General features: G+C 40.6%; 2 protein-coding genes across 3 annotated transcripts; one reads left to right on the top strand and one right to left on the bottom strand.

Moving 5' to 3' along the window:
* The first annotated feature begins 43 nt into the window (after positions 1-43).
* On the top strand, positions 44-7,710 carry LOC139643684 (transmembrane protease serine 2-like). The gene is made up of 10 exons (XM_071518908.1): positions 44-58; positions 442-607; positions 1,068-1,160; positions 1,486-1,599; positions 3,267-3,429; positions 3,715-3,887; positions 4,314-4,415; positions 5,041-5,156; positions 6,410-6,562; positions 7,696-7,710. The coding sequence occupies exons 1-10, from the start codon at positions 44-46 to the stop codon at positions 7,708-7,710; spliced, it is 1,110 nt and encodes a 369-aa protein (XP_071375009.1).
* Positions 7,711-8,501: 791 nt separating this feature from the next.
* bace2 (beta-secretase 2) lies at positions 8,502-26,778 on the bottom strand. Of its 2 annotated transcripts, XM_071518913.1 has the most exons (9): positions 26,243-26,778; positions 22,361-22,449; positions 21,403-21,619; positions 16,119-16,250; positions 14,838-14,972; positions 14,160-14,261; positions 13,615-13,764; positions 13,294-13,462; positions 8,503-10,836 (listed from the first exon to the last, which is right to left on the bottom strand). In XM_071518913.1, the coding sequence occupies exons 1-9, from the start codon at positions 26,531-26,533 to the stop codon at positions 10,595-10,597; spliced, it is 1,527 nt and encodes a 508-aa protein (XP_071375014.1). In that variant the 5' UTR covers positions 26,534-26,778; the 3' UTR covers positions 8,503-10,594. The 2 variants fall into 2 exon arrangements, with proteins under 2 accessions (XP_071375015.1, XP_071375014.1); XM_071518914.1 differs by lacking the exon at positions 13,615-13,764 and having other exon boundaries at positions 8,502-10,836.
* Between the last annotated feature and the right edge of the window lie 857 nt (positions 26,779-27,635).

Here is a 27,635-nt window from a genome sequence, read left to right as displayed (position 1 = left end):
ATTATCTCAAGAGGACTATTTTTCAATGCATCGGTGACAGAAAATGACCACCAATCCGGTAAGCTCGCCTTATCTTTTGAGTAATAGCACTGAAACACCTTCTTAAAAATGTGAAAAATATGAATACAATAATTCATATGAATACTAATAATTAATACTGATTAATACAAGTTAAGGAATCCATGATGTCATGATAAGCAGTTATTTAATTTTTTTAATTAAATAAAAGTTACTCTAAGTGTTGTTTTTATGTTTAAAATGTTAAAGATGTCTATGCAAACTTCATGTTCCAGTCTCACTTTTACAATTACATTTTAGGCATTTATTATGCTCTTACCCAGAGGGACTTAAAATCAGTTCAGTAAGCTAAAATTCCTAGATTACCATCATTACAACCCGTAATAAAAAGCTTTATTCTTATTACTAATACTTTACCAACAGTATCTGGACTCAGGTCCTCATTTCAACCATGGAGGATCCCAGGACGGCGAGAAGCCTCCTCCCTTCAGCCCAGCAGAGCTTCAGCCTCAGTATGTTCACCAGCTCGCCCCAAACCCAGACCCCCTGCCGCCCCCTGAGCTCACCCACCCCATCCCCCACCGCAAAGGTACTCCAGTGTCCAGCTGGTTATAGCAGTAAAAGATTGTAAAAAATAAAGTAAAATAACTTTACATTTTGGGTAGTTTTTTAATATGATTTTAATCAAATCACAATTAATTGCATTTCACACATAACTGTCATAATGCACTGTACATAGACAATTATTTATTAGTTATATCATATATCATACACAGTGATGTAAATGTAGAGATGGGTGAACTTTGAGCTCAAGCTGGTGATTTCCGTAATGAGGACAGCCACCAGTGTCAAGAATACATAACCATTTTAAGCGTGGTATTAATTTGTTTTATTTCTTGAAAAGATCCTGTTTTCATGTAACTGACATCAGTCTCATAATATGTCATGTTATGCATGTATTTAAATCATGGAACATCAGCTAGAAAAGGTGGGTCAACTATTTGATGCATTTAAAAAGTGGGTAAACTGAGTGTGTGTCGTCCTGTCAGGTGTGAAGCAGAGGTGCATCAAGTTCACTGTGGCTGCTGTGATCAGCCTGCTGCTCCTGCTGCTGGTGGCTGGAGTCCTCCTCGGTTATTACTGTGAGTGCAGGACTTCAAGGGTTTATTCCCTGTCCTCTTCTCAGTATTGTATCTAATAATTCATGTTTTGTAACTATCTATATGTGTTGATGAATTTAAATCAATGGCTGTTATCGAACTATGTTGAGAGAGTCTGGAAAATTTTTTGAAGGCTCTTTTGCTGAGCTTTGTTTCACAGCATAGCAACAATCAACAAGCCCGTAAATGCATGTAAATGATAAAATACAGAAATTATTATGTGGATTGAACCTTGTGAGTACTTGGTTTAACACATACACCTTCATATTCTCACACAAGCCCCTCCTCTGTCCCTCTCGTCGCCCAGTGTCCTCCACCTGTGTCCACGGGGTGGCCTGTGGGGATGGGAGCTGTGTGTGGGAGTCCCAGTGGTGTGACGGGGTGCGGGACTGTCCCAGAGGCCAGGACGAGGCTGCCTGCTGTAAGTAGCAGGAGAAACCCACTAAGTTAAACAAAAATCCAAAAATTGAATTTTTGTTTGTTGTCTGCTTCACAAATAAATGTTTGTGTTAATTGTGAATTATTTGCGAGTGCTGTTTGACTCAGGTCTGCACTGGCTCCCCTCCCATTCCCTACTTCTAACAAAATGTCTAGTCATTGTTTGTGTTTGCTGTTTGTGTTCAGTGAGGCTGTACAGTTCCAGTTTCCTCCTCCAGATCTACTCCTCACAAAGTAAATCCTGGAGGACCGTCTGCTCACATGGCTGGACAGACCAACAAGGGAAAGCAAGTTGCCAGCATATTGGATACAGCAAGTGAGATATTCAGCCTCTATTTGCATTGAATTTGAATATTTCATGGGCTATTGATCAAACACAGAGATCGTATTCTCTATAGGTTGATGAGTGAAGGATTTATGTGTGTGAATAAAGTTGTATTTACTGTTATGTGGCTGTGTTTGACAGGAACACATATTTTAAATCAGGCCAACAGAAGACTGATTCTGGTAATGGATTCTTAATAGTGAAGCCTGAGTCAAGCCCTGAAACACCCATCCTGCAGCAGCTTGTCCACAGGTTGGTCAACTGCCACCGATGAACCAGTGTGCACACATGGCCACTGTACCCTTTTTTCAGCCTGAAAACGAAAGATTTAAATCTAAACATTAATATTGTACAGTATGAACCTAATTTCATGTCTGTTTTGCCATCCCCAGCAATGCCTGTCCAAACAACAGTGTGGTGACCCTGCGGTGCATTGGTATGTCATTTTACATTAATATATGTGCATTATATATCTCTGCTGTCCATCTCAAATTATGATATTGCATTCTGCTACAGTTTATATTAATAAACTCACAATATTACAATGAAGAAACCAACTCAAAGTCAAGCCTTTGATGCTGTTTTCTTAACCCTGATCTGGACGGCTGAACTGGGTCTAAGATCCACACAAGTTTCTAGGATCAAGGTGAAAACTGCAAGTCCCTTGCTTTCTAAGAGAATACCAAACTTAAAGGGACACAATGGAAATACGATTTAGGGCTTTAGTGTTTTCAAGTTTCTAATCTCAGGTTTTTAATGTGTGAAACTGTTTTGTCTATTTGAATGGAACTATATTCCTAAATATGAAATTGTCAAATTAATTAAATTAATCAATCAGTCAAAGGTTGACCAGGAAGACAATTGGGTGGAAGTGTTTTTGGTGTCAATTTATGCTGCTGTTGGATTTTACTGTATGTAAAGCACTTTGTAAACATTGTTTTTAGAAAAGTGCTATACAAATAAAGTTATTATTATTATTATTATTATGCTTGTCATTTCAATGTAATTTTTGAGATCCTTAAAATCTGATTTTATGAGTTTATGCATCTCGTGTGTCTGCATCATTTTTTCCCGCTGTCCATCTCCATGTCTTTACACTGATTGTATGCACATTTTGGATTGCATCCAGACTGTGTCGAATTTTGATCACATGAGTTTGACCATTTCCATATCTGGTTTTGAAGACCCAATACCAATGTCAGTTTTTGTACATTCAGACCGGTGACTTTACGCGTCCTGGCGTGAATGGATGATAAAAGTTACATTGAAATGACAAGGTTAACCGTAGCCAAAGTCTTGCATCCTAAGAGCGGTTTTGTCCTCAGACTGTGGGAGCGGGGTGAACTCCAGCAGGGCCCTTAGGGGCCAGCCGGCCACCCTCGGGTCCTGGCCTTGGCAGGTCAGCCTCCAGGTCGAGGGCTCGCACCGCTGTGGAGGTGCCATCATCACCCCCTACTGGATACTGACTGCAGCACACTGTGTGGCAGGGTGAGACTCTCTCCATTTACCCTCACTCATCACTCTTCTCACAACAGAGGTTTTAGTCTGATGTGAAATAATGTACAGAGAGTGCAGAAAAAGAGCATCAAAGCCCAGCAAAGCCCTTCCCTGGACAAATAAAGTTTGAAAAGAAAAACTACTCCTTGGTAACCAGGCATCTGAGAGAGCGTTTCTGATATAACGACAGCTTTTATGATCAGAACAGTACTAATCCACTGTGAATGTCCTCTCTGTCACCCTGCCTCCTGTCAGCTTTTGTTTCTCTCCTTCCAGGAACTCCAACCCTGCAGACTGGACTGTGTACGCTGGAATAGTGGATTCGTTAGGCGCTCTGTTCAACCCCGCTCACTCTGTGAGCCGCATTGTGGCCCACGAGGGCTACAGCAGCCTCACTCTGAGGAACGACATCGCTCTGATGAAGCTCTCCAACCCTTTCCACATTACAGGTGGGTATCACTTATATTATCATAAAAAAATACTTGTCATTGCCATTTTATAGGGTGCTTTTTAAGATATACAAGGATTCTACATAGTATTCAAAACCTTTACCAAAAGGAAAACAACATGTATCAATACTAGAAACTAGAAACTGATGGTGTGGCCATTACCATGAGTGTTTTTTTTTTGTTTTGTTTTGGGGTTTTTTAACCATAATTTTTTAACCCTTCAGTGTTGTGGTTTAGTCTCTGCCTACATATATTCTATTATATGGAGACCAGCTGATGAAATTATACATCTATCATCTATCATATGTCCACAGAGGCTTTTATACTAACCACGGTGGCCCTCTTACTAGTCATGGTGAAGCAATTGTTTTCCTTTTATAGACTTACAGTATAACACCAGTAATACCTGTGTTTTGTTTTTTTTAGCCCCCAGAAATATAGGACCTGTGTGCCTCCCAAATGTTGCACTAAACATCACCGCTCCTCAGAGCTGCTGGATATCAGGATTTGGTGGCACAGAGAATGGAGGTAAGACCATTAGGATTAAATGTGATCATATGTAACTTTGACATAAACACTAGTGTATCTAGTTTTCACACAGAGTTATTATTAAAAATATTACTGCACTGGCCCAAGTCATTTCACAAAAGATGCTTACCAGAGCTTGGTCCTTTAATACGTGCTGTGCTTCCACACACAGTCTCTGTATGTATGTGTTTTTTACATTTTACTGTGATGATTTTTTTTTTCCATAAATTTGCATCAACACTGGAAATGCACATGTAAATACATGGTGCCAGACAAAAACTGAAATTATTTATTTGACTGAGTCCCAGGAGACGAAATGCTATACAAGTGTATAATTTGGTAACTGGTACTGCACAGCATGGTACAGTCTGGTTAGTTCTTTTCATTAGAATGTACAAAGTCTATATCTTTAGTTAGCCTAGTGGGAGGCTGTCATTATTTGATAACAGAGATGCTGAAATTTGGAGTGCATCAACTGTAAAAAAGTAAAAATAGTGGCACAGTTTTTACAGTTAATTTTATTTGACCAGCATAACTGTCACACAATTTTTCTTCTTGTTAATGTCTTTTATGATTTGACAGGAGTGAAAGATTTCCCACTGTCTATCATGTCTCTCCTTCTCAGTCTCTCCGTACTTGATGGAGGCTGAGGTCTCCCTGACAGATAGCGCTGACTGCAACAGCTCCATCGCCTACAATGGCAGGATAACGCAGGACATGCTATGTGCCGGAGCGACTGAGGCGGGTGCGCATGCATGCCATGTAAGACAGAGCAGTGACATGCACACACATCGCATACAGAAACACTGCTTTGTTTTCCCCAGAATCTTTCCTCTGTTCACTAAAACTCTCCACTGAAACCAAATTAAATTCTCTGAGGCCGGGTGCAGCTCTTTGAGTGATTGTGGTTCGATCTGCCTATTCTGTGATAGAGGAAACAGTGATATGACACGCACACACACACACACACCCACACACACACACACACACACACACACACTCTCATACACACACATGTACACCAAAACATCCTAGCATGTCAATAAGTGCAGTTTGTTTTATCATATAGCGAAGTACCAGGTGGCTACAGTGTGATTAGATGACATCAGTCCACTGTGTTTTTAGGGATAATATGACATTTTTAGCATCAGTAGTCAATGAACTCTAACTTTTAATAGAGACCGAATGAAAATAAACATTCCATCTCAGTGTTTACATAAGCACCAACAAACAGCCTTTATAGCGATGGGCATTTTCTGGTACAATTCAGCTTTTCTTGTGCGGACGGAGCAGTGACATCAGAACTGTTTCTGCTCTTTAAAGAAGTCAGAGCAGTTTCATGCTTTTATGTAACATCCTCTCAGGCTCGCAGGAACAAAACCTGCACTATGTGCGATACGTGACTACGGCTTGGAAGAAATAGTTTCATTTTATGACTTAAAGCAACATATCTGTCATGTCTATAATGACTGCGAAATGAGGGCAGTCCAGTAGCAGCTGACCAACTCTATATGATATATGTTCATGAATGTGTGGGCTTGCATGTGTGAGGATTCCCATGGACCTTGAAAATCTTTGAAAGTTTGTGAATTTTAGAAAAAATAAACAAGGCCTTTAGAAGTTTTTAAAACTGAATGGATGGCATTAAAGATTTTTTTAATTAAAATATTACAGCTCTCTGGACCTCTCTGTCCTAACATCAACAGTTCACAGCCTGAGGAAAACCCTATGATGGAGATTTGTGTTGATACAGCAGCAGTGTTCAGTTTTAAAATCAAGGATTTCACCAGGAGTTCTTGACTTTACAATATCATAATTAAAAAATTAGGCCTCTATGATGTCTAATTTTCCCCATAACATTTTGACAAACAAGACCTAAGTCATTGAAAAGTCCTTAAATTCAAGTCCAAGTGAGTGTAGGAACCTTGACATGTCTGTGGATCTACTAGTGTGTCTAGTTCATCATTCTCTCTGTGTCCTGAACTCATTGTCAGGGTGACAGCGGCGGCCCTCTGGTGTCCCAGAGGGACGGTGTCTGGTGGCTTCTAGGAGACTCTAGCTGGGGAGACCAATGCACTGTGCAGAACACACCGGGTGTCTATGGCAACGTCACCTATTTCCTGGGTTGGGTCTACCATCAGCTGGGGGTAAGGAGCGGTTACATTATTCTAAAAAGCCATAACTGCATTCCCAGCTGGCATTATATTTTTAATAGAAGATAGAAGATGCATCCTGACTGTATCCAGACGGTGCACCAAGCCATATATGAAGTATACTTAGGCCAAAGAAGGATTGGAAATGTGGAGGTAGTTTAAAGAAATCAGATTCCAGTCTATATTGGATATATTTCAGACCTGGTTCAAATGGTATTTCCACATAATCCTTAGCATTTATTCTGCTTGGAGAACCAGATGGATGGGGTTTGCCACAGAGGACAATGCCAGGAAGAAAGTTTACCCATCTGGTGCTCCAAGTAGCTTCAAGCAAATGCTATAGAGTCATTTGCAAATACTGTTTGACCCAGGTCAGATGGGGTTTTAATACAAAGTGTAAATTGAATTTTTTAGACAGGCGACTGTTCCATCAATATTTCACTACATTTATTTCTGACCTCAGGCGCTAACTATGTAAGTGTCCTTGAGATTCAGGAAACTGGTCGTATGATTGACCTTTGTACTTACCATGCTGGCCTTGATTAGTAATATTACGCCTGTGCATGAAAAATATTCAATTGTATGACGTGTCAAAGGATAATCCAGATCTTTACATATGTCTAATTGCTATTTGGCCTTAGAATAGTCTATGCTTGAGAGAAAATCAAAATGCATGGCTTGGTTCTCTGTTAATATTCATGTTTGCGAAAAGCACCAAAAATTATGCCACTATTAATAGCAAATGAATGACTTCCATTGTGGTAACCTTGACATGTCTCTCATTTTGGGTAAAAACGTCCTTGTTACATAAGCAAAAAATGATTTTTGTTAATCTAATATGATTGAGCCATTTATTTTGAAACATTGCAGTTGTTTTACAATTAGCTTTGGCTGAATGATTCTGGCTGATATTCTGTCAGTTACAAAGACCCAAATCTTGCATAGAATATGTAAGGGATAATGCCCGACGAGGTGTCCATTATCAGGAATTAATGGACACACTGCAGCCAATCAGAAACGAGTATTCAACCAGACCATGGTATAAGTTCAGATACACAGGACCATCTGACTATCACCTGAAAATAACAGGAATTATAATTTTACTGTTTTTGTTTGTCTCTTTACAGAAGTATCAAGATTAATGGGCTCCTTTTGACGAGACCAAAGGCGGAATATAATGCTAAGATGATTTTATTTACAGTTTCTGAGAGCAGTGTGTGAACAGAGATAGGTACATTGTATTTTTAGGTATCATTTCCTTATTAATAACTATATCACCAGCATAACTTATTTGCTACATGTTGCTTCATTTTTCATTGTTTATATCACTGTTACTCGCAAACTAAATTGCAGAATTTGGTTTTGCTCGAGATAAGGGGAATTAATTTTTTTTTATTTTGTATATTGCAGTTTTTGTAATTGTGATTTATTTTTGTGAAATGTAGAATGTCTTTAATTAACCTGTTTAACTAGGATTCAAAATGTTCATATAAACTAAGTTGACAAAGGTCACACTGTATTTGGATAGTACAATGCCGTTTCTCTCAAGTGATTATGTGTCACTGAAAAGTCTACTGAGTTTCAACTGATTCTCATTGTGTGAGTCTATAGATGTTCAGTGTGTTGGCTCAGGCTAATCTTAGGATTGAGGTTAGAAATACATGATAGAAACTTCATATTTACACATAGTCAGGTTTGGGTTTGGGGTTAGGGTTACATAGGCAAGTGACACTTTGTGTCTACTGTCTGTCACCTGATAGTTGAGTATGAACATTGCACTGTCCAAATAAAGTGTTACTCTGACTAATTATTGTCTGATGAGCCATTAACTGGAGGTACCATGAGTCAACACAAGATGTCACTCATAAACCACTATCAAGCTCATCCCATTGACTCTCTAAGGATATTTATGTCTTCTATAACCGTTCACCATGGGCTTTGCTCCCTTTACACAAGCGATAATCTTTGATCACTTAAGTTCTTTTATTTACAGCACAATCACAATTTTGGCACAGAAAAATACACATTTTGAAAAAAGTGAACAATGGATGATTCAATTGTACCTCAAATTAGACAACTTAATTTTCACAATTTAAAAATTTTGGCAGACTCATCATATCACACAGGACTGATAGTCTGGCCATATAATCAAACATATCCAGGAGAAACAGCACAACAAGTTTCTGTTTGATTGTACGGCAGTCTCATCTGCAGTGTGATGTTTTTTGTATATAGCTTGGCTACAGATACACAGGCTGAGGTCGGTGTGAGTGGGGAAAAAACAGGGAATAATCTGCTTACAGAGTACACACTTCCATCCCATCCTGAAAACATCATTTTTAGATCGTAGACTTTTACATATTTAGCTGTCACTTTCGTCAACAGACAGTAACATGGTAAACATTCACAACTTTAACGCTAATAGGCATAAAGAGAAGCCAGTCATCATTGCTAGCAACTTAACTGTACTCCACAAGTACCCAGACAGCCTGTGTGTATTTATTAAATGACAATTTTCAAAATCCTTTGGCTTCTAATTTAGATTTTGATTTGCATAAAATTTACAGTATAAATATGTGCTCTTACAAATCTAGTGTCATACTCGTGTCTAAAGAGAAAAGTTTTGGAATAATAATGTACAATCACATTCAGATAGATTTAAATATCAAATTGCATGTATACAGTATTAGTGAAATTACATTAATACAACAAATTGCATAACTACACAACTGAACTATTTCACTCCCACAGATGGAGTAATATTGATCTTTGTCTTTATGTTACACTTTTGATCCACTTTAAAAAAAAAAAAGTGCAATTCAGCAGAGTAAGTCTCAAACCACTGATATATCCGTACGTATGAGCAGAGAGCTGAGACTTAAAGGCACTACAGGCACTGTAAACATGTGTGTAACCTCTAATATTCTTCCTATTGACAGTGATTACTTGACAGGCGTTTCCCCTTACTTTGAATATACACAGCTACTAATCCCCCTCCATGGCAGACTGCAGGTTAATAACAACGTATAACAAGGCACTGGAAACACTCCTTCACTTATCACAAAATTGGCATTATGTTTTTCATACTTCCACTTAAAAAAAAGCTACAAAGATCTGTTGGTAAAAGAGTATCAACTATAAGGGCACAACTTGAGGGTTTTTGATAGTGATTTTTAATCTGTTGTGCACCCTCAGACATGAATAATGCACAGTTTGGTGGCAAAAGGTAATCAGTGACATTTAAATTGCTTAATAATGCACCATTAGTTATTGCTCCTTAGAGTTAGACAGCGCAGGTGTACATCCTGTGCTCCCACCTGCTGTCCTGTGATTGTCTTAAGGGAAAATTCCACCCTCAGATACTCTTATACTGTTATATATCATCAACATGTAATGTCCAGTGCATTCCAGGAGTTATTTTGTTAAGTGTTATAATTCACTTTTTTGGTGTACCCATGTTCCCTCAACCTGCCTCATCTACTTCTACTTCAGTTAGGGAATTCCCAGAATACCTTTCAGCAGCAGAAAGAAAATTCAGCGCAAATAGGTGGACAGAGCAATAGCGATAGTAAGAGCAAGTTTTTCCAGTCGAGAAAAAGAGTCAGTTGCACCCCTTATTGCTGCATTGCATTATGGACTGTTGAGGCTGCTGTCGGTGCAGAAATCGGGCCTCTTCCTCTTCTACAGCGTTGTCTTCATTTGGCCAGTTATCCACAGGAATCAGAAAAATACACCACCAAACAACAAAATGGACCCAGAAATGCAGGGTGCATATCCATATAACAGGTATTTTTTAACAGTGTAAAAGTGTTTTAGGGTGGATTTTCCCTTTAAGAGGTGGTTGATCCGTCTACATCTACCTCCGTGGGTCAAGCTGATGAGTGCAGTCTAGAGTCTCAGACATTCGGAGCCAAGTGTCACGGGTCAGTGCAGCCCGAGCCCCTCCTCATTCTCCACCACTGTGGATCGGCTCTGCCCGCTGTCCCCCTGCCCGGTCGCCCCGTCCGCCCGTCCGTTTCGGCTCAGTCACTTGATGCGGTGCCGCACCAGCGAGGACTCGTCGGTGATCTCCCCCGAGTGGTCTCGGCGTCGGCAGGGCAGGACCAGCAGGAGCAGCAGGATGATCAGGACCAGGGCGCACACCCCCATCAGGGCGTAGGAGATGACCCAGAGAAGAGGCTCCTTCAGCACCCCGCCGGCGCAGTCTGCCGCCACATCTGCCGCCGAGAAGGGTCCCGCGATCTCCGACAGCGCCGCTCCGCCGTTCACTACAGGGAGACAGAAAACAGATAGATGCGGACCTCAGTTCTGATTGGCTGAGTGCCATCTGAAGTCGTCGTAAAATACCCTGATAAACACACACCTGTTACCACAGAACAGTTCATTTAAATGTCAATACGCCAACCAAAAAGCACCACTTGTACTTATTGTGTCACTCCGGAACCACGTTTTTGAGCTACTGTATAAGAACTGTACTGCTTGGTCAAAGAATAGCATTAAATTATTTATATTATATTTATTTATAATTATGGTGATATGAACAAATGAACAAAGTGCACAAGAAAACAGGAAACATCTTCCCAATACTGAGTTGCACGCATTATTGCGCATTCCCTGTCTTGAGCCTTGAATGTCTTTCATCTATCCCCTCTCCACCATCTACGTCTTCCCTTTAATAGGTGAAATAAATCAATAAGGGATCACAGCTTTCAGGATTCACACTTCTAGCACTAGAACATTAGGATAGATAGAAGGATGAACCCCTTGCCTAAAGCTAGAACCATTTCTCACCAGTGTTACACAAGTAAGATCATCTAGGTTCATTGGCTTATAATGAGACTAAAATGTCCATTGGCTGACGATCAAGCAGCGATGTGCATTCACATGTGGGACCTGCTCACATGCAGCCATTTTCTCACAGCGAATGTCCACTGACAACGCTCCCCAGGCTTGACAACACTACTGGACGCTTCGTGGGCGTGGAATGGGTGTTGACAAATTCACTGATATGGGCTGTTCCAAAATAATATTTGGATTGAACACTACTTAGCTTATAATTACATAAAAGATGTGTTTATTTATTTTGTTCTATCCAGTCCAACTATCCACTCCTACATTTCTTTCTTCATGCTGCTGCACGTTTGAATTTGTCCCTGTGCTCCAAGAGAGATGGATCATAGAAAGGGTAAACTGGAGATGGCGAGGATCAGTTTCTCTTCCATGGGGATATTTTTTCTGTGATGACACATGTGGAAGTTGGACGGAGATGTTTTATGAGCAGTCAATCAAACATTTCAACATTCAAGACCTCCCCCTCGCCACTACGCTTGCTAATTTTCGACAATCACCTTTCCACAATTATCCACAAAATTTCTTCACCTGTGCTCAGTTTGCGTGCAAATTTCAGTGAGGACTAGTTGTTGAGAAAGGAGAGAGTTTCTCTCCATTTTCTCCACCCAGATTTTCACAGCTCGCCCAGGGATTAGAGCTGGCAACCTTCCAGTCACAAGCCCGCGTCTCTAACCTTCAGGCTACTACTGGCTCCAAGTCCATTTGCTTATTATGGAACAAAGGTGATCTTTGTACTTTAAGATGCATGTGGCAAGCCCTGCCCAGGTTCATATTCACACGGGAACATAGAGCAGCACTACTGTTTGAGGTTCAGCTTTGCCTTTCAGGTCATGATGAATGCGACACTCTGGGGGTTTGGTCAGTGATCCTCACCAAGAACTGCGTTTGTGGTCAGAAACACTACATCGCATACTTTCCTTCTCCATAACTTAGCAAATACATTAATCAAAGCTACTTTGTGAACAATGACTCCTGAATTTTCCTCTGTTACAAATTCACTCAAAGTTGAACAATGTTAAGTAATGCTTAATATTGCTTTTTTTAAGTGCAGACCCTCTTTCCTCGTCAAAATGTTTTATAATGATCTACTGGTTCTGCACTGCAAAATAGTCTTCTAATCTGTAAAAACTGGATGAGGACGAATTTCCTTCATTGGAATGACTTACTGACATTAAATCTGTTCTGGTGATGAGGTGGTTTTGAGTATGAATAGAGTGTGAAATTCACTCTTTCCTATTGTGACTTACCAAGCCTGGCACCTCATACACACACACACACGTATACCAGCACCCAAACATCACCCTGCCATCTCATCCATCTGTCTCTATCAATGGGTCACATGATGTTTGTGACTCATTGATAGAGACCCACACAAACAGACATTACATACATAGCGAAAGCTAGATATAGATTGCTAGATAGATTGAGTATATCTACATATCTCAAGGGGAAATTCAATTGCCAGAAAAGCAACTCCCATTTTAGACAAAATAAACAGCATAAAAATGCTGTAATATGGCTGATAAAAATCTTAATGTGGGTGTAATTATCAGTCAAATTTCATACAAGAACCTAACAAACTCACATATGGGTGGACTCTTCACTCTGCTTTAAGAACTTTGACACTAGTGACAGATAAACAAGCTGCAGGGCTAAGCAGGAAAAACACAAACCTCAAAACAAAACTCATTCCCTGCTTATAGATTATTATATAGATGTGTTTTTAAAAAAAGACAGTGAACCAATTTGTTAACATCAACTCGGTACTCTTACATATTTGCCTGTCTCCGCTGCAGAACGATGAGAATTAAGAACTTTGTAGCAGTATCCCACAAGCCCCTGGATGTCCAGTGGGTACCTGTATGCTCCCTCACCTGCACAGTTGCTGGGCGCGAAGCCCACCCTCCGCTGGGCGCGGTCGAACACCACATAGAAGCCCTCCATGACAGTAGCGCCGATCACCAGGCCGTTCGCTGACGAGGACACTCCGAAGCGGAAGCAGTCTAGCGTGCCCTCCACGTCTGTGATCGGCTGGATGTACAGCTGCGGGACGGCAGACAAATAGGTTGGGTGAGACTGAACGATTTAGAAGGACAAACAAACGTTGGTGTCTCTTAGGTTGATGGAGAACTTGGGGAAGAGCTCTTCAGGGATTGCGCGTTTGTGTGTGTGTGTGTCTATACTTATCAAGGCACCTGAGGGAGGATGGTGATGCGGAAGGACTGGCTGGTGTTGGTGGCCCTTAGATAGATGGACAGCTTAGGGAAAAACCTCCAGGGGGTCTCTCCCTTCATCCAGCAAGCCAGCTTGGTGCCAGTCCAGAAGCCTGAAGAAAAATCCTGGATCTGGACCAAGTAGACAAAGAGACACAGAGTCAAAAGAGAGAGAGAGAGACAGAGAAGCAGACAAACAAAGACAGAGGCAGAGAGACCAGTACAGCACCAGAACAGGTTTTGGTGTTCACAGTCTTTGTGTGCTTTTCTACTTAGTTCACAAACACTAAGAATCATATAAAGGCATTATAGAATTGCAACTTGACCTACTCAGGGTTTCTCTGGAAGGACATGCATTGAAAATTGAAAAGGTTGGTTCTGCGTTCAAATTAACCTCTCGTCACATGTTTTTGCAGGTGCAAGTCTTTTCATAAAGCCATGTCCTTGTATAGCGTGTATAGGCTATTCTCCCATGTATCCGTTTCTTCTGTGAATATGTTTCTGTCTGTGGAGGGAAGGCAGCGTACCAGAGAGGTGTGTGTGATGGCCTCTACTACCGCATTGAAGACGTTGACGGGAAGTCGCAGCAGTGTCGTCCCACTGTCAACTATGGCTTTATCCATGTTATACTGAAAGATGAGAGAGAGAAATAAATAGGCTTTTCTCAGTTCAATAAGCTCCTATGGAAGACCTTTAACAATCACAAGAACACAAAATGAGGAAATTCCTACTTAACCCGACAAACTGGATTCCATACCTAGGCTCAAATGTTCCTGCATCACTGCTTTATTTCCCTGTTGTAACCGTCACACTATCGGCTCATCAAGCAAGAATGTTCACTGTCTCTGGTGTACGGCCAGTATTGCTCTTTGGCTCCTGAAATCTGAACTTTTAAATTGTTTTTACCCTAAGCAAAGGTTAAAATAATTAAAGGTTTCCATTAACATTAAAAATCTCTGTTCAAGGGACGGCTGGTGAAGAAAGCAACAACATGACAAACATAAAAGTTGCAGTCAACATAGTACAACAATGTACAACAATATAAAGTTTAGTGTCAGTTGGACAGAATTAAACACCTAGATGAGGTATTCAAATTAGGATTTAGAAATATAATTTAGTGACATGCACACAATTATGGTGGTGTTCAAACTTGAATACCCAGTTTCAGAACAACAAAGAAAAAAAAAACAGAGTTTGGAGTCTACCTCTCTGCAGTCCAGGTTCAGATTCTGGTCGCCAACCTCCAGCTTCAAAACTTCCACTTGGTAGTACCATTCCTCTTTTAAGGGGGTGTACCACATCGACCCCCGATACAGAGTTGGTTCAGCCCCTCCCATGATCTAAGGAAGGAACAAAAAAACTCCTTCACTCACTTCTGAGTCAACTCTGAAAACAACAGCACTCTGAAAATCCAACAGGGGTATACTTTGGCAAAGGTTTATCCCTGCACATTCTGGCACAGCACAGCAGAGTACACACTCACACACACACCAGCACCCAAACAGCACCCTGCCATCTCATCCATCTGTCTCTATCAATGGGTCACATGATGGGGACGCAGCGAGCCGTTCAGCAGTGACAGACCTGCTCTCAGCAGGATGCTATCTTAGCTTAATTAGCTACATGTTAACTAGATTGGGCCTCCAATGGGGAAACACATTAGGAGACAAGGAGGCTGCTAGCTATTGTGCTTCTAAAATGCACCGAGCTGCTCTGTCTCATCCACCCGTGACGGGTTTACTGAGTCGGAGTAAAAACAGCGCTCTGCCAAGACCCAGCCTGCTGTGTGTGTGAATGTAGTAGTGTATGGTGCATTACTGATACCACAAATGTAATTTTTCTTTTCACTATACACATGCATCACAACAAGAGGCACTTGAGCTGCCTAATGTCCCACCATAATCACCATGATATATTGAACATAACCAGTTCATTAATTAATGTATTGATTAGCAAATATTTCTATGTCAAAATATGTGTCTTCACGTAACACATGGGCAGTATTAATATAAACTCTGTATCTTAAAGCATTAAGGAGTTATAGTAGGTTCAAGAAAATCAAATTCTCCTCATTAATATGGGTTTTTATGGAGCAAGGTGCTCCAAAATCTAGTCAGATCACCTGATGTACAGGGGGAACCTGAGGTGTAAGTATGAAGTTTCTATTATGTTTTGTTCTTGAGTTATTGTGTTGACACAGACATACACACAGATGCCACCATAACACAATACAGTATCAGACACTATCATGGCATACAAAGATCAGACAAAATGTGTTTGTAATATCCAAAAGACTTATGCAACTAGGAAGTCAAGTTGACAAGGATCCAAAGACTCTATTTAGCCCCTTACAGAACCTGACCACTGTGAATTGCCTCACTACTGACTGAAAAAACTCCTCTTTGTCTTTGAGCAAACTTCAAAATCTCATCGCTCCATTCATTTTATCAGACTCCTCCCAAGGCAGCCCCCTCTTGACTACTCACAAGACTGCCACCCAAGGGGTCAGCTGTGCTGCTGGCTGAGAGTCCAGCACCACACATCTGGAGGGAGAAGACGTCAGGGATCCCCATCTGCCGCACCATGGAGTTGAAGAATGGCTCCACTGATGAGTCAGGCTGATCCAGAGATAAGAGGAGACATGTACACGTTAACTCATGTTTGTCTGTTTAGGCCTGAAGCATTGAAACATTTTACATTCACGTTTTAGGCTTTTAGCTGTCATGCAAACATTATGATCGGCAAACAATACAAGCAACCAATAGCGTAAGGGTCAAGTAACAGCGATCAGCTGATGAAACAAATTAAGGATTTCACTCCAAAATGATTTAAACTAATGAATTAATCAGAATCAGAATCAGAAATACTTTGTTGATCCCCGAGGGGAAATTTGTTAAACAACTGCTTCAGTCAATATTTAAAAAACACAGATGGTTGTATGTATCCTCAAAAACATAACAACTGTATGAATAAATGGCTTAAAATGAATATAACTAGAGTAGAGTAGGCATCAGTTATTTCAAATGCCGTCTATCAAATTTTGGAATGGATACTCTTAAAATATCCCTGTGTCCCAACATTAACCACATCTAGTAGAGACATCTTGAAGAAGTAATAGCAAGGGAGATTTTTTTTTCCATCAAACACAAGTTTACCAGGCTTAGAGGGTTAGGAGGAGACTAGAGACACACTCGTTGCCTGTAGAACTGATATTTGAGAAAAGATGTGTGATACTTTTGTTGTCAAAAGTGATACTGTGTCTAGGACAAGCGCATATTGTTAATAAAGAGCCCTCTATTATACACCAAATTAGAAGTGCCAAGCAGGAAATAGATAAAATACTAAATGAGGAAGTTGAGAAAAACATAAGGTTTATGAAGCAAAGATATTATGAGGCAGGCCCCAAAGCGGCAAAATTGCTAGTTTGAAGGCTCAGAAAACAACAAGCAGAAAACACCATTTATAAGATTAGAGACTGTGTAATAAATAAGACTACTAGCAGTCTGGATGGACATATACAAAAAGCATTTGAAACATACTACTCATCTTTATATTCCCAGTCAGATCAGGTTAATAGACACACAATTGTTGAATTTCTGAATTCCTTAGACCTCCCTACGCTTGGTAAAGAAATTAATGATAAACTTGTCTCACCAATAACAATGGAGGAAATAGATAAATCTATTTCAAGCCTGAACACTAACAAGTCATCTGGTACTGATGGGTTCCCCCCAGAATGGTACAAATCCATGAGAGAACACCTGCTCCATTTACTGGAGACTTGTTTTAATTACATTTTAAAAGAAGGCTCCCCCCCCCCCCCCCCCCCCCCCCTCCTGGAGGGAGGCCTTTATATCAGTTATCCCCAAGGAAGGAAAGGACAGGATGGACTGTAAAGGATATAGACCTATCAGTGTCTTAAACACAGACTATAAACTGTACGCCGCCATCTTAACAAAGAGGATGGAAACTGTAATGCCTTTGCCTACCAACCAGGATTCATAAAAAACAGACAAACTCAAGACAATATAAGGAGAGCCCTACATATTATTGAGCTGATTAATAAGGAAAAGGTTAGCTCTATTGTTCTCAGTTTAGATGCTGAAAAAGCTTTTGACTCGGTTGGGTGGGAATTTCTCTATTTATTTATGAACAGATTCGGCTTTAGTGAAGATTGTATACGTTGTATTCAAGCACTTTATTCTTCTCCTACTGCAAGAATAAAGGTTAATAATGGTAGCCTTTCTAACTCAGAATTAAAGGGTATATCTAGGAGACAGAATTAAAGGGTATATCTATAGGAGCAGTGGAGTATAAAGTAAGTTTGTACGCAGATGATGTACTGGTCACAATCATGGACCCAGGTTCAGGCCTGCGTCTACTAATGAAAATGCTGGAAACATATGGGGTATATTCAGGGTATGTCCTTAACATACACAAAACCCAGGTTATAACATTTAATTACACTCCCACACAAGAATTCACTGCAAAGTATAATTTCAACTGGCACTCATCCCATATCAAGTACCTGGGAGTAGGTTTGCCCAAAGATCTGTCACAGTTATTTGATATTAACTACAACTGCATTAACAAAAACATATATGATGACCTCAATGGGTGGGGCTTGCTCCTCTCGACTTTGGCAGCAGAATCAGATCAGTTAAAATGAACATTCTTCCCAGATTATTATATCTTTTCCCATCACTTCCAGTAGAAATCCCTCAGAAACAATTTAGAGAATGCAATAAGCATATTTCACGATTCATTTGGGATAAAAAGAGACCAAGGGTGAAATTCTCTACCCTTCAGCTGCCGGAGGAGAGGGGGGGCATGGCCCTCCCATCTTTAAGGGATTATTATCTATCAGCTCAGTTGAGACCTCTTGTATATTGGTGTAACCCATCTTATGTAGCCAAATGGAAGACTATGGAGTTATCTTAATAGATACACCAATACAGTCATTGCTTGGCTGTGTTGGCAGGGAGAAGGAAATATTACAGACGGTGAGTGAAAGTATGGGTGGAAGTGGTTAAACGTTTCCAACTCCAAAGAGAGGTTAATTGCTTAGATGGCCGGCAAATGACCCTGACTTTACAGCAGCATCGCAAGATTGCTGATATAGACAATGGGTCTATTCTGGTATCACTTCCATATGCAAGATTGTAAAAAAATGAGAGCTTAATAGTTTTGATAATCTATGTCAGACATATGGGTTGAGTGGGCAGGACTTTTACAGGTATTTACAGCTTTGTTATTATTTTTGTAAAAGGTTCTAATCCAAGAGAGCCACCAATTGTTATTCATATATTTATTGATGCTTATAACTCAATAAAGCAATAAAGGTCTTATAAGCAAGTTATACAATGGCATCACATCACTGAATAAGGACACTACAGACTATGTGAAAACTATGTGAATGCCTGGGAAACACAGTCGTCCTCCACCAACTCCTGGACCTGGAGAGACTTCTGTTGGAAAAAAATTATTCACTTTTTTATCACTCCTAAACAGAAGTCTAAACAAACTGGCACTCAGCTATGCTGCTGGAGGGAATGTGGAGAAATCATGGTTGATCATGCTCATGTTTTCTGGTCCTGTCCCTCTATTCAGACTTTTTGGAAGGAAGTAGCAACAATCATCTCAAAAACCCTGGGTTTTAGTATCAGTACAACATTCACATCCCTCTATCTTGGACAGATGATACCTATCTCCTAAAGATCTTGCTGGTAGCAAGTAAAAAGGCCATTACATAATATTGGCTTCAGAAAAACTGCCCTACTGCTGTCCTCTTTGTCAATATTGTTAAACACTTACATCTTCTAGAACAGATGACTTACTCCATACGACTCCAAAAATAAGTGGGAGAAAAATGGTGGGAAAAATGGTGTGTTTATTTAGCCAATGAGATAGATCTTTCATAATTATTGTATGTATCATGTGCAATATTTTATTTTAAATTAGGCTAATTTGCCTTGATTTACTGATCACCCCATGACCTCATATTTGTTTGCTTTTTTATTTTTTGTTTCTTGTTTGCTTTTTGCTTGCTGTCCTTATAATGTGAAAAATGTTCATGAATAAAAAGTAAAAGTTGCTTTCCTGCAGAACCTTAAAACAGCATCACACCTTTAATCTGTTTCTGTCTGCCCGCGGAGCTTGACAGAGTTACACTTAAAACTTTCAGGACGTTCAAAGTAACTGCTGCCAGGCCACTGGAACTGTTACTGATACTGTTGGTGTTCAGGCCGTTTTACACAGACTCACTTAGAGCATGTTTACAAAGATCCACTGGAACTTCAGAAAGGATTATGGTTTTTCTTTTTGTTTTGTTTTCTAATGTTGCAACAGAAATGCAACAGAAATCAATAATAGAGAAAAAAGTAAATGGTAAACAAACCTCTTTGAGTCCTAAAAGAAGACAGCGTGGGTGTAAGTGTGAGGAAGAGAGTGAGTGAGATAGAAAAATGTTTTTTTTTGCCGATGTTTCAACACAGACTGAATAGTCTGACACCCATGACTGCGTGTGTGTGTTTGTGTGTGTAGGTAAAAGAAAGAGTAACGGAGAAGGAGTGTTCCCCTTGACTAAATGATGCTCTCTATCCTCTTGACCTCAGTTTTTTTATGTCAGTATTCATGTCATGCATGACAAACAGGCCTGCGGCAACTTGAACCTGATCACCAAGTGAGACACTGGCAGCACAAAGTGGTCAGTGTGAGCATATCTGCCTTTTGATCTCCATGATTCTTGTAATCAGCACAGAATGAAAGAATTTACTGTGTTGGTGAAGTTGAGGTCATTCTTGCCCAATCACCACCACACATTTCTGCTGGGGAGTGCCGGCACGTATACTCATATTGAATATTGGGCAAGGCAGCTTGATTTTGTGCTTCTTAATTCACACTTAGAAAGCTCCACTAAGACTGGGTATTCAAATTAGAGAATTTCAACAATACTAAAATCCAATGCAAAGCACTTTGAGAATGTGCCTTTTCCACACTGAAGAATTTTAGATCTCTCTAATGGAGAAAAATTAGTACACTGTGTTGGGCAATACTTTTGAGTTTGTTGGATAATATTCAGTGGCTCCACGCCCGACCTTCCTTTGTGTTGACAACTTTATTTAAACAGGGAAATCTCATCCTCATTTCTTCATGTTTCCTTTTATCTGTGTCAATAAATGAAAAATACTCTAGGAGAAAATAACGTATGAAACAATCTAAAATAAACAGAAAACAAATTACAACTATCACAGCAAATATAACAGCTCAAACTTTCAAAAACCTAAGGAGCACACCCACGGCTTCTTTATGATTATTATTCGTCATGGATTGTGAACATAAATCATGAATGCTAAAGGCAAATTTCCCTGGTTCTCTGTTCATCTGGAATATCCATACACACACATCCATACACACACATGTGATCTCAGTGCTGTAAAAGAGATGTGACATAGTAGGGAAAGTTATGCAGCAGTGCTTGTTAAGCTGTCATTCTCTGCTCACAAGACAGTCATATTTTTTCTTTCTTTTTCTTTATTTTCACTCTTATTTGTCTGTTTCTTGCATGTTTTGTATTCAAAATGTTTGATAAATAATGTAATGTAATAATGTACAGTATATAAAAAAATAAAATAATAATAATAGCCAGTGCTCCTCTCTGTTTGCAGCAAAAAATTATCAACCTATCTTGTAATATTTCACACTGATGAATGCAAAAACTCAGAAAATAAAGTGGAGTATACACTGGCTGGATAAGAGCATCTGTCTTACCCGTGCCAAGATGGGATAGGCCAGTCCCAGGATGCCCTGCCAGTTGACCCCAGGAAGGAAGAAGCCTTCGGATGACAGGATGGCAGCTATGTTGATGGTGATGGTCCCATTAGGGCCGTTGGGGATGGAGACGCGGTCGATGCCCAGCTCTCCCTCCCAGTTGCCCTGGGTGTACCTGACAGCCACGGTCCGGCCAGCTGACTGGTAGGTACTGGAGCTAAACAAGGGGGCAGAAGCCAAGTTAACACTGGCAAAGGATTTTGACACATTGTAAATAGATACAAAGGCCTTCAGTGGTTAGATGAGAAAGATAATTAGCATTACTCAGGAGTGTATTGAAGAAAAGGGTTAAACTCAGAAAGGACAGATTGATCACTTTAAAACAAAAGGGAAACTTTTTATGCCTATACATGAAAGTTAAATATATAGAAAAGATTTCATGAATCATATTCATTTCCATATTAAGTCTTGGCCTCTGGATATTTGGTTACTCTAGAGATTTAGATTACATAAAAAAAAAAAAAATACACTGAGGCCCAGATTTACTAAAACCTTTAGTGGGTACAAAAACCTTTGCAATGTTCAAAGTCAACACTAAAACTTGTGATAGGTGCAAAATAATTTGCCTGACCAATCAGGTGTTATATCATTGGCTTTGCACATGCTAGATGTTTTTGCACTTATGAAAGGCTTCAGTAAATCAGGGTCTGATTGTACGAACATCTTGTTCTTTCCATGATACAGACTGACTGAACCAAAGTGAAAGCTATAATCCCCGACTCATTCACCTCTTATCATTACTTCAGTCATGAGAGACTGCGGATTCAGGGGAGGAGAGAGGTTAAAAATAGGACATTTATGCCTTGAGACAACTGAGACAAGGCTGTGCAACTCGATATCGAGAAGGTGTTTCCAATAGTTGGCACACCGTATGACACAAAGCGTTTAAGCCACTCACAGTTCAGTGTTGAAGTAGTGAGTGATGAATGGGTGTGGTGCCGCAGCCACGGCAAAGTTGCTGCTGCCTGTATCCACCAGGATGTTCAGCTGAAAAACAGAAGGCAATGTTTGCTTTATCAGCCATTAAACAGTTATCTGATTGAAGCCAACCCCGCCCTAACTGCGTCACACAGGAAAAAATGACAGTTGTACAAGCACAGTGTGATACATTAAGAGTAGATTTACAGCTTTTAAATGCAACTAAGAGATTATAGTTTTTCTGTTTCCGCTAATAATAATAATAATAATAATAAAAAGAAGAACAAGAATAAGAACAAGGAACTTCTTTACAGAGCTTTACAGGAAGGCATAAAACTAAGATAAATAAGGAGATAGAAATATTCATTCATGAGAAAATAAACAGAAGATGATCAGACTAGCACAAAGAAAAAACATAAGAAAGAGAAATAAATCGATGGAAATTTTAATTGCTAAAGATTCCAATATCAAACAAATGTATTACACAGATGATCTTTGGGCATAAGGATCTTTGCCAGTGAGCAAAAATCACTATCCACTTTACTTAATTACTTCATAATTAATGAGAGGCTTATATTTTATGGGTCAAACGTGATAACCTTTAGCTATTTTACTCGAATCAGGAGCGTATGTCCTGTCCTCCCACCCTGGAATGTGTCATGTGCATGTTAGGGACCGAGAGCGTGAGCTAACAGTGGTTGAGATAATGTTGTCTCCCAGGCATCAAGTCAACGAGCAGGAACTAATGAGCTCACAGACTTCTGTCACCTCTGCTACTGACCAGTGACCACATCAGCTCTCTTTAGCAAGCATTCCTCACCATTAAGGGGGTCATAAACCTAATGCTCCACAGATTCCTAATAACTCAACAACAAAGGAGTTTATTTACCACTCCAGTGCAGCTTTAAATTGTATTAGGGACGATTAACTGGCTCTTGGGGCACTGCGGCTCGTTGTTTAATACTGGACAAATGAAGTAAAGCATCAAACAGTGGTTCTGGTGTTCTCACATCTTCCCATTTCCTGTGTCTGCCGGAAAAAATTGATTATCTGGATATTTGTTTCGGTTTGACAGAAGGGTATCATCGGAAATGGCTGACACATTCAAAGAAATGACATAGGCCCATTCATGACTTCAGTGACTGAACTGAATGAATTCAACATGCTAAACCACGTCAAGTGGAGACAGTAAAGCTACACCAAACACTCCTCATTCTTCTGTGGCGGCCCGTTTTAGAAAGACCAGACCAGCAGGAAGTATTAAACACGTACAAGAATGAGGCAGAGACTTATGAGAAAACACAGCGGCCAAACAAGCCAGTCCACAGAAACAAAACAAGAAGCAATCTACTTCCTCAAAGTGTTGCTCAACTTAGCCCTTCAGCCTACACACAGCAGGTCCAATTATGCCTTGCTCATCGTTATCCTGTCCTTTTTACTCAGAAACAGCAAGTATAGTAAATAATATCTGGTAGCCAACATCCCATTGTCACACTTAGGTGGACATGGAGTCATTATGAAACAATCTGGTCATTACCAAATCTGTGTTATAGACTTGTTCAGCCGGGCCTGGGAAGCCCCTGTTGGCCCCTCCGTGGGAGTCAGGCTTATCAGTTCCTCCTCATTGGGTTGGCCCCGGTCCCGTCAGCATGATCATGCCATCTAAAACCCCGCTGCCACCTCGCAGATGGCATCACTCCACTCATATTGAGCCAGAACCGGCCAAACCAGCCAGGTTGGAAAACACTGGAGCCTACTGGTGAGGGGGAAACCAAGGGCATTTCCTTATCCCCATACCTCCTATCTTTGCTAGTCGCACTATCCTCCCATAGCTTGGCTGCTGAGCCTCGGGCAAATCTCTTCCCCCGTTGCTAAGGCAGCCTGCAGTCGCCTGCAGTTGAGCTTTCCCTGCCTAATTGGCAGTGGCTCCGTGGCGGCAGCGTGCATCTGCTACCTGTTTGTACCAATTAGCAGATGTGAGGTTCTCCAGCTGACACCTCAGCCTAGCTGTGCCACATGCTAACAGATGTGGCAATTAGTGGCTCATTTGAATAGTGCCTCATTTAACACCAAGGCCTGGTAATCACATCATCATTTAGTTATAATAATATTGAGAATATAACTCAATTGTATTGAGTTATAGGGCATTTTCACACTGCCAAACCAATTTGAGCCAAAGTGAACTGAGCTCTGCTGGCATGGTTAACTAATCTCAAGGTTTTGCTGTACCTATGCAAAGTATACAGGAATGAATTAAGAGAAACCCTGCTGTGTAGAAGTTATATTCAGGATTACACCATTTCCTCTATTCATCCTTTGTTCTCTACCGCTACTATACCATAGCCTAAGTCCAGCCATTCCTGTTATAGTGGATAATGGAGAAATCTGATGATATGGTGTCTCTGCACTTCTGATATCTATAGCATTCATACCTTAGTTAATTCTGTAGATTAGCCCACCTTTTGATATATGACAGAAAATTGGAGATGATCCACGTAAGCATAGATTGCAACATCTTTTCATAAATCACAACTTTGGATTTGGCTGTAAGCACATAATTTGTGTGGGAGCGCCTTTCATGAATGCAGATCCAGGGCAGATCCAGGACTGTATACTGGCAAGTAAGTGTTAATGTGATACTGTTACACTTCCCTCTTACAGGTAGACACTGGCAGTGACATGGCAGAAACAGGACTGATAAGCCTCTGTGAGCCTGGGAAACTGAGCTGTGCCACATAAGAGTCTTAAAAGCTCTGATCCTTTCAACTTGAGAAGCCCAAGAACAGCAGGTCAAGTTACTAATTAGTTCATTTAAAGCTTCATTCAAATACAACACCTACCTGAAACATGATGGTTTAGCATAGCCGACTTACTAGTAAATACTTACTACAGCTTCATTTATTTTTAATGGAGAGGAAACCAACCCCTTTGGGCCCATTTAGTCCTTTTTAATCATTAATATGTTCTTGTTAGGCTTTTTACATAACCGGCAGTATAAAATGATCAGATTCGCTTAAATAAGCATCTTTCCACGTAACCAACTGAAGTCAAGCAGAAAATATGCAGTCTGAACTACGGCTTGTGCTATTTCGTACAACTCTGGAGCTGCTCTTTGCTCCTTGGGTGCCTCATAATCCTTGTCAGCTGCCTGGTAAGAAACAGTGGTGCTCACAGGCAGCATCATGTGAGCGCATGTGAGTGGGGGTTTAGTCTACCTACAGACCCCGAGGCCAGGCGGCCTGAGCCAGCTGCTGCACCCCGCAGCCTCACCCTGCAGCCTCACCCTGCTCTAGTCTATCCTGTCTGACGGTCCCTGGCCTGGGCAAAAATAGATGATTTTTTTTAATATCCTCCCCTCCAAGTTATGTTTCTGCTACTAGCGGGGTCATGTAGATGCCTGGGAAGATACATCAAACAGTCATTAAGTAGTTCAAATATTTCACACCTTATTGCCTATCCAACAATGCACACATTGCCTGGCGTCTCAGTCTACACCCTGGGGGGGGAACAAACACCCCCAGCCCACTCTCAGTCCCCATCCCTGGATCACATGCTGGATGGACCGGCCCCTCTTCACACACCAGACACAGTAAACTTGTCTTGTAAATTTGACTGAATACAACACATGACACTGAGTCCAAATAGAAGGAAAAAGAACAGATTCATTAAAATGCATTCAGCTCAAAAGACATGATGGTTGAGCCTAAAGCCAATACCAAAACAAAAAAGAACATAAGACTGATTAATTATTTTGAGATATTCCTGTATGTATCCTGTCCTCTTATAACTGAACTACCTCTACAGCTGCTACTGAAACTAAAACAACTGACACACACAACAATAGCACGTATGTTTACTGTACCTTTTGACCAGGAGTACCAATGGACATTTCCATGTAGTAGCCTCTTCCAGAGTCACCTTGCAAGTTATTGACCATGTCCAAAAAGTTCACTATACCAGCTGGATCAGAGGCCAAGGAGAGCACGTTCCCACCAGAGGTTTGTATTCGCTGAAGACGAGTCAAATCCAGATCCGAGGAGGAATTGAACTTCCCTGGGTATATTTTGAGCGGAATAGTATAGTAACACTGGGACACTCCGAGGCATAAACTAAAAGCAAATGCCCAGACCAGGACAGATTTACCGCACGCCATGGTACTGCTGAGTTTTAATGAAAACGGGGGAAGTTAGACCTGTGAGAAAAACTCCAGCTCCTCGTTCAAAGTTTGCTCCTCAAGTTTTCACCTTATAGCCATCATAAAAAAACCCGTGCTGCGGAGACCACCATCGTGAAAACGCTGCCTCTCCGCCGTCAAGAAGAAACACAACATACTGACATTGCTACCAAGTGTGACAGTTTGCCTGCAGTCGATGAGAGAAACACTTCTGCTCTGCTGAACTGTTTCGCTTCCACTTGTCTGCTGTCACTGTCAAGCTAGCCCGAATGGAAATTAGAGCTTCCGGCCAGAAACTTCAAAATAAAAGCCATATTGACGGTCTGTGAAAATGTCGTTTTCACAGCATGTAGGCTAGGCCATACATGTCATATATACAAAAATTATTAACGAAATGAAGTCACAGACATACCAGACAACTTATAAGGGTAGCCTATCTATTTCCCTGAAATGGTAAATTTGAACCCATTGAATTTGCGCAATTGTTCCTAAAGGCTATAAAATGGGGCCTCCAGTATCCGTTGTCAAATAGCCAGTAGTCACCAGTGACATGCCCTATGCATGCCATATAGCTACATATAGCCTATGGTTGTCGAAAATACACAAAAAGAAAGTAGCCTTCAAGAAATATGTCTACTTCTTTGACATTTTACAACTGTAGCTTTGCTCCATATTTGATGTAAAAATTTGACTGCGAATTTTTGCTGTTCTGTAGGCTACATTCTTTGCATTATTTCATTAATTAAAAACTGACAAATTTGACGCTTTTATTATGAAGGCAAATCTTCGCCTAACTTCTGGTCTTATTCTCGCTAGCTTGACGCTGCTGATTTCACTACTTTTGGTTTGGTGGTTTGGTGCTGACTTCCTGGATGCCTGGTGACGGATATTAGCGGCATGACGACTTCCCGCAACTTGGATTGGTGGTGGGAACACGCCGGACAGACAGACAGACAGACAGACAGACAGACAGGGGTGTGTATCTTTTCAGAGTTTAAATAATCCAACTTGTTCGACAGCTTTTCCTTAATGTGCACTGATTTATAATACATATCTAGTTTGCATTCTTTGCTCATAGCCT

The sequence above is a fragment of the Centroberyx affinis genome, unplaced genomic scaffold (assembly GCF_046629955.1).
Source record: "Centroberyx affinis isolate AG114_WGS23_722 - 3 ecotype Tasmania unplaced genomic scaffold, CSIRO-AGI_Caff_v1 ptg000642l_1, whole genome shotgun sequence".
Taxonomy (NCBI): domain Eukaryota; kingdom Metazoa; phylum Chordata; class Actinopteri; order Beryciformes; family Berycidae; genus Centroberyx; species Centroberyx affinis.
Note: the sequence above shows the minus strand (reverse complement) of the source record. Positions and strands in the feature narration are given on the sequence as shown.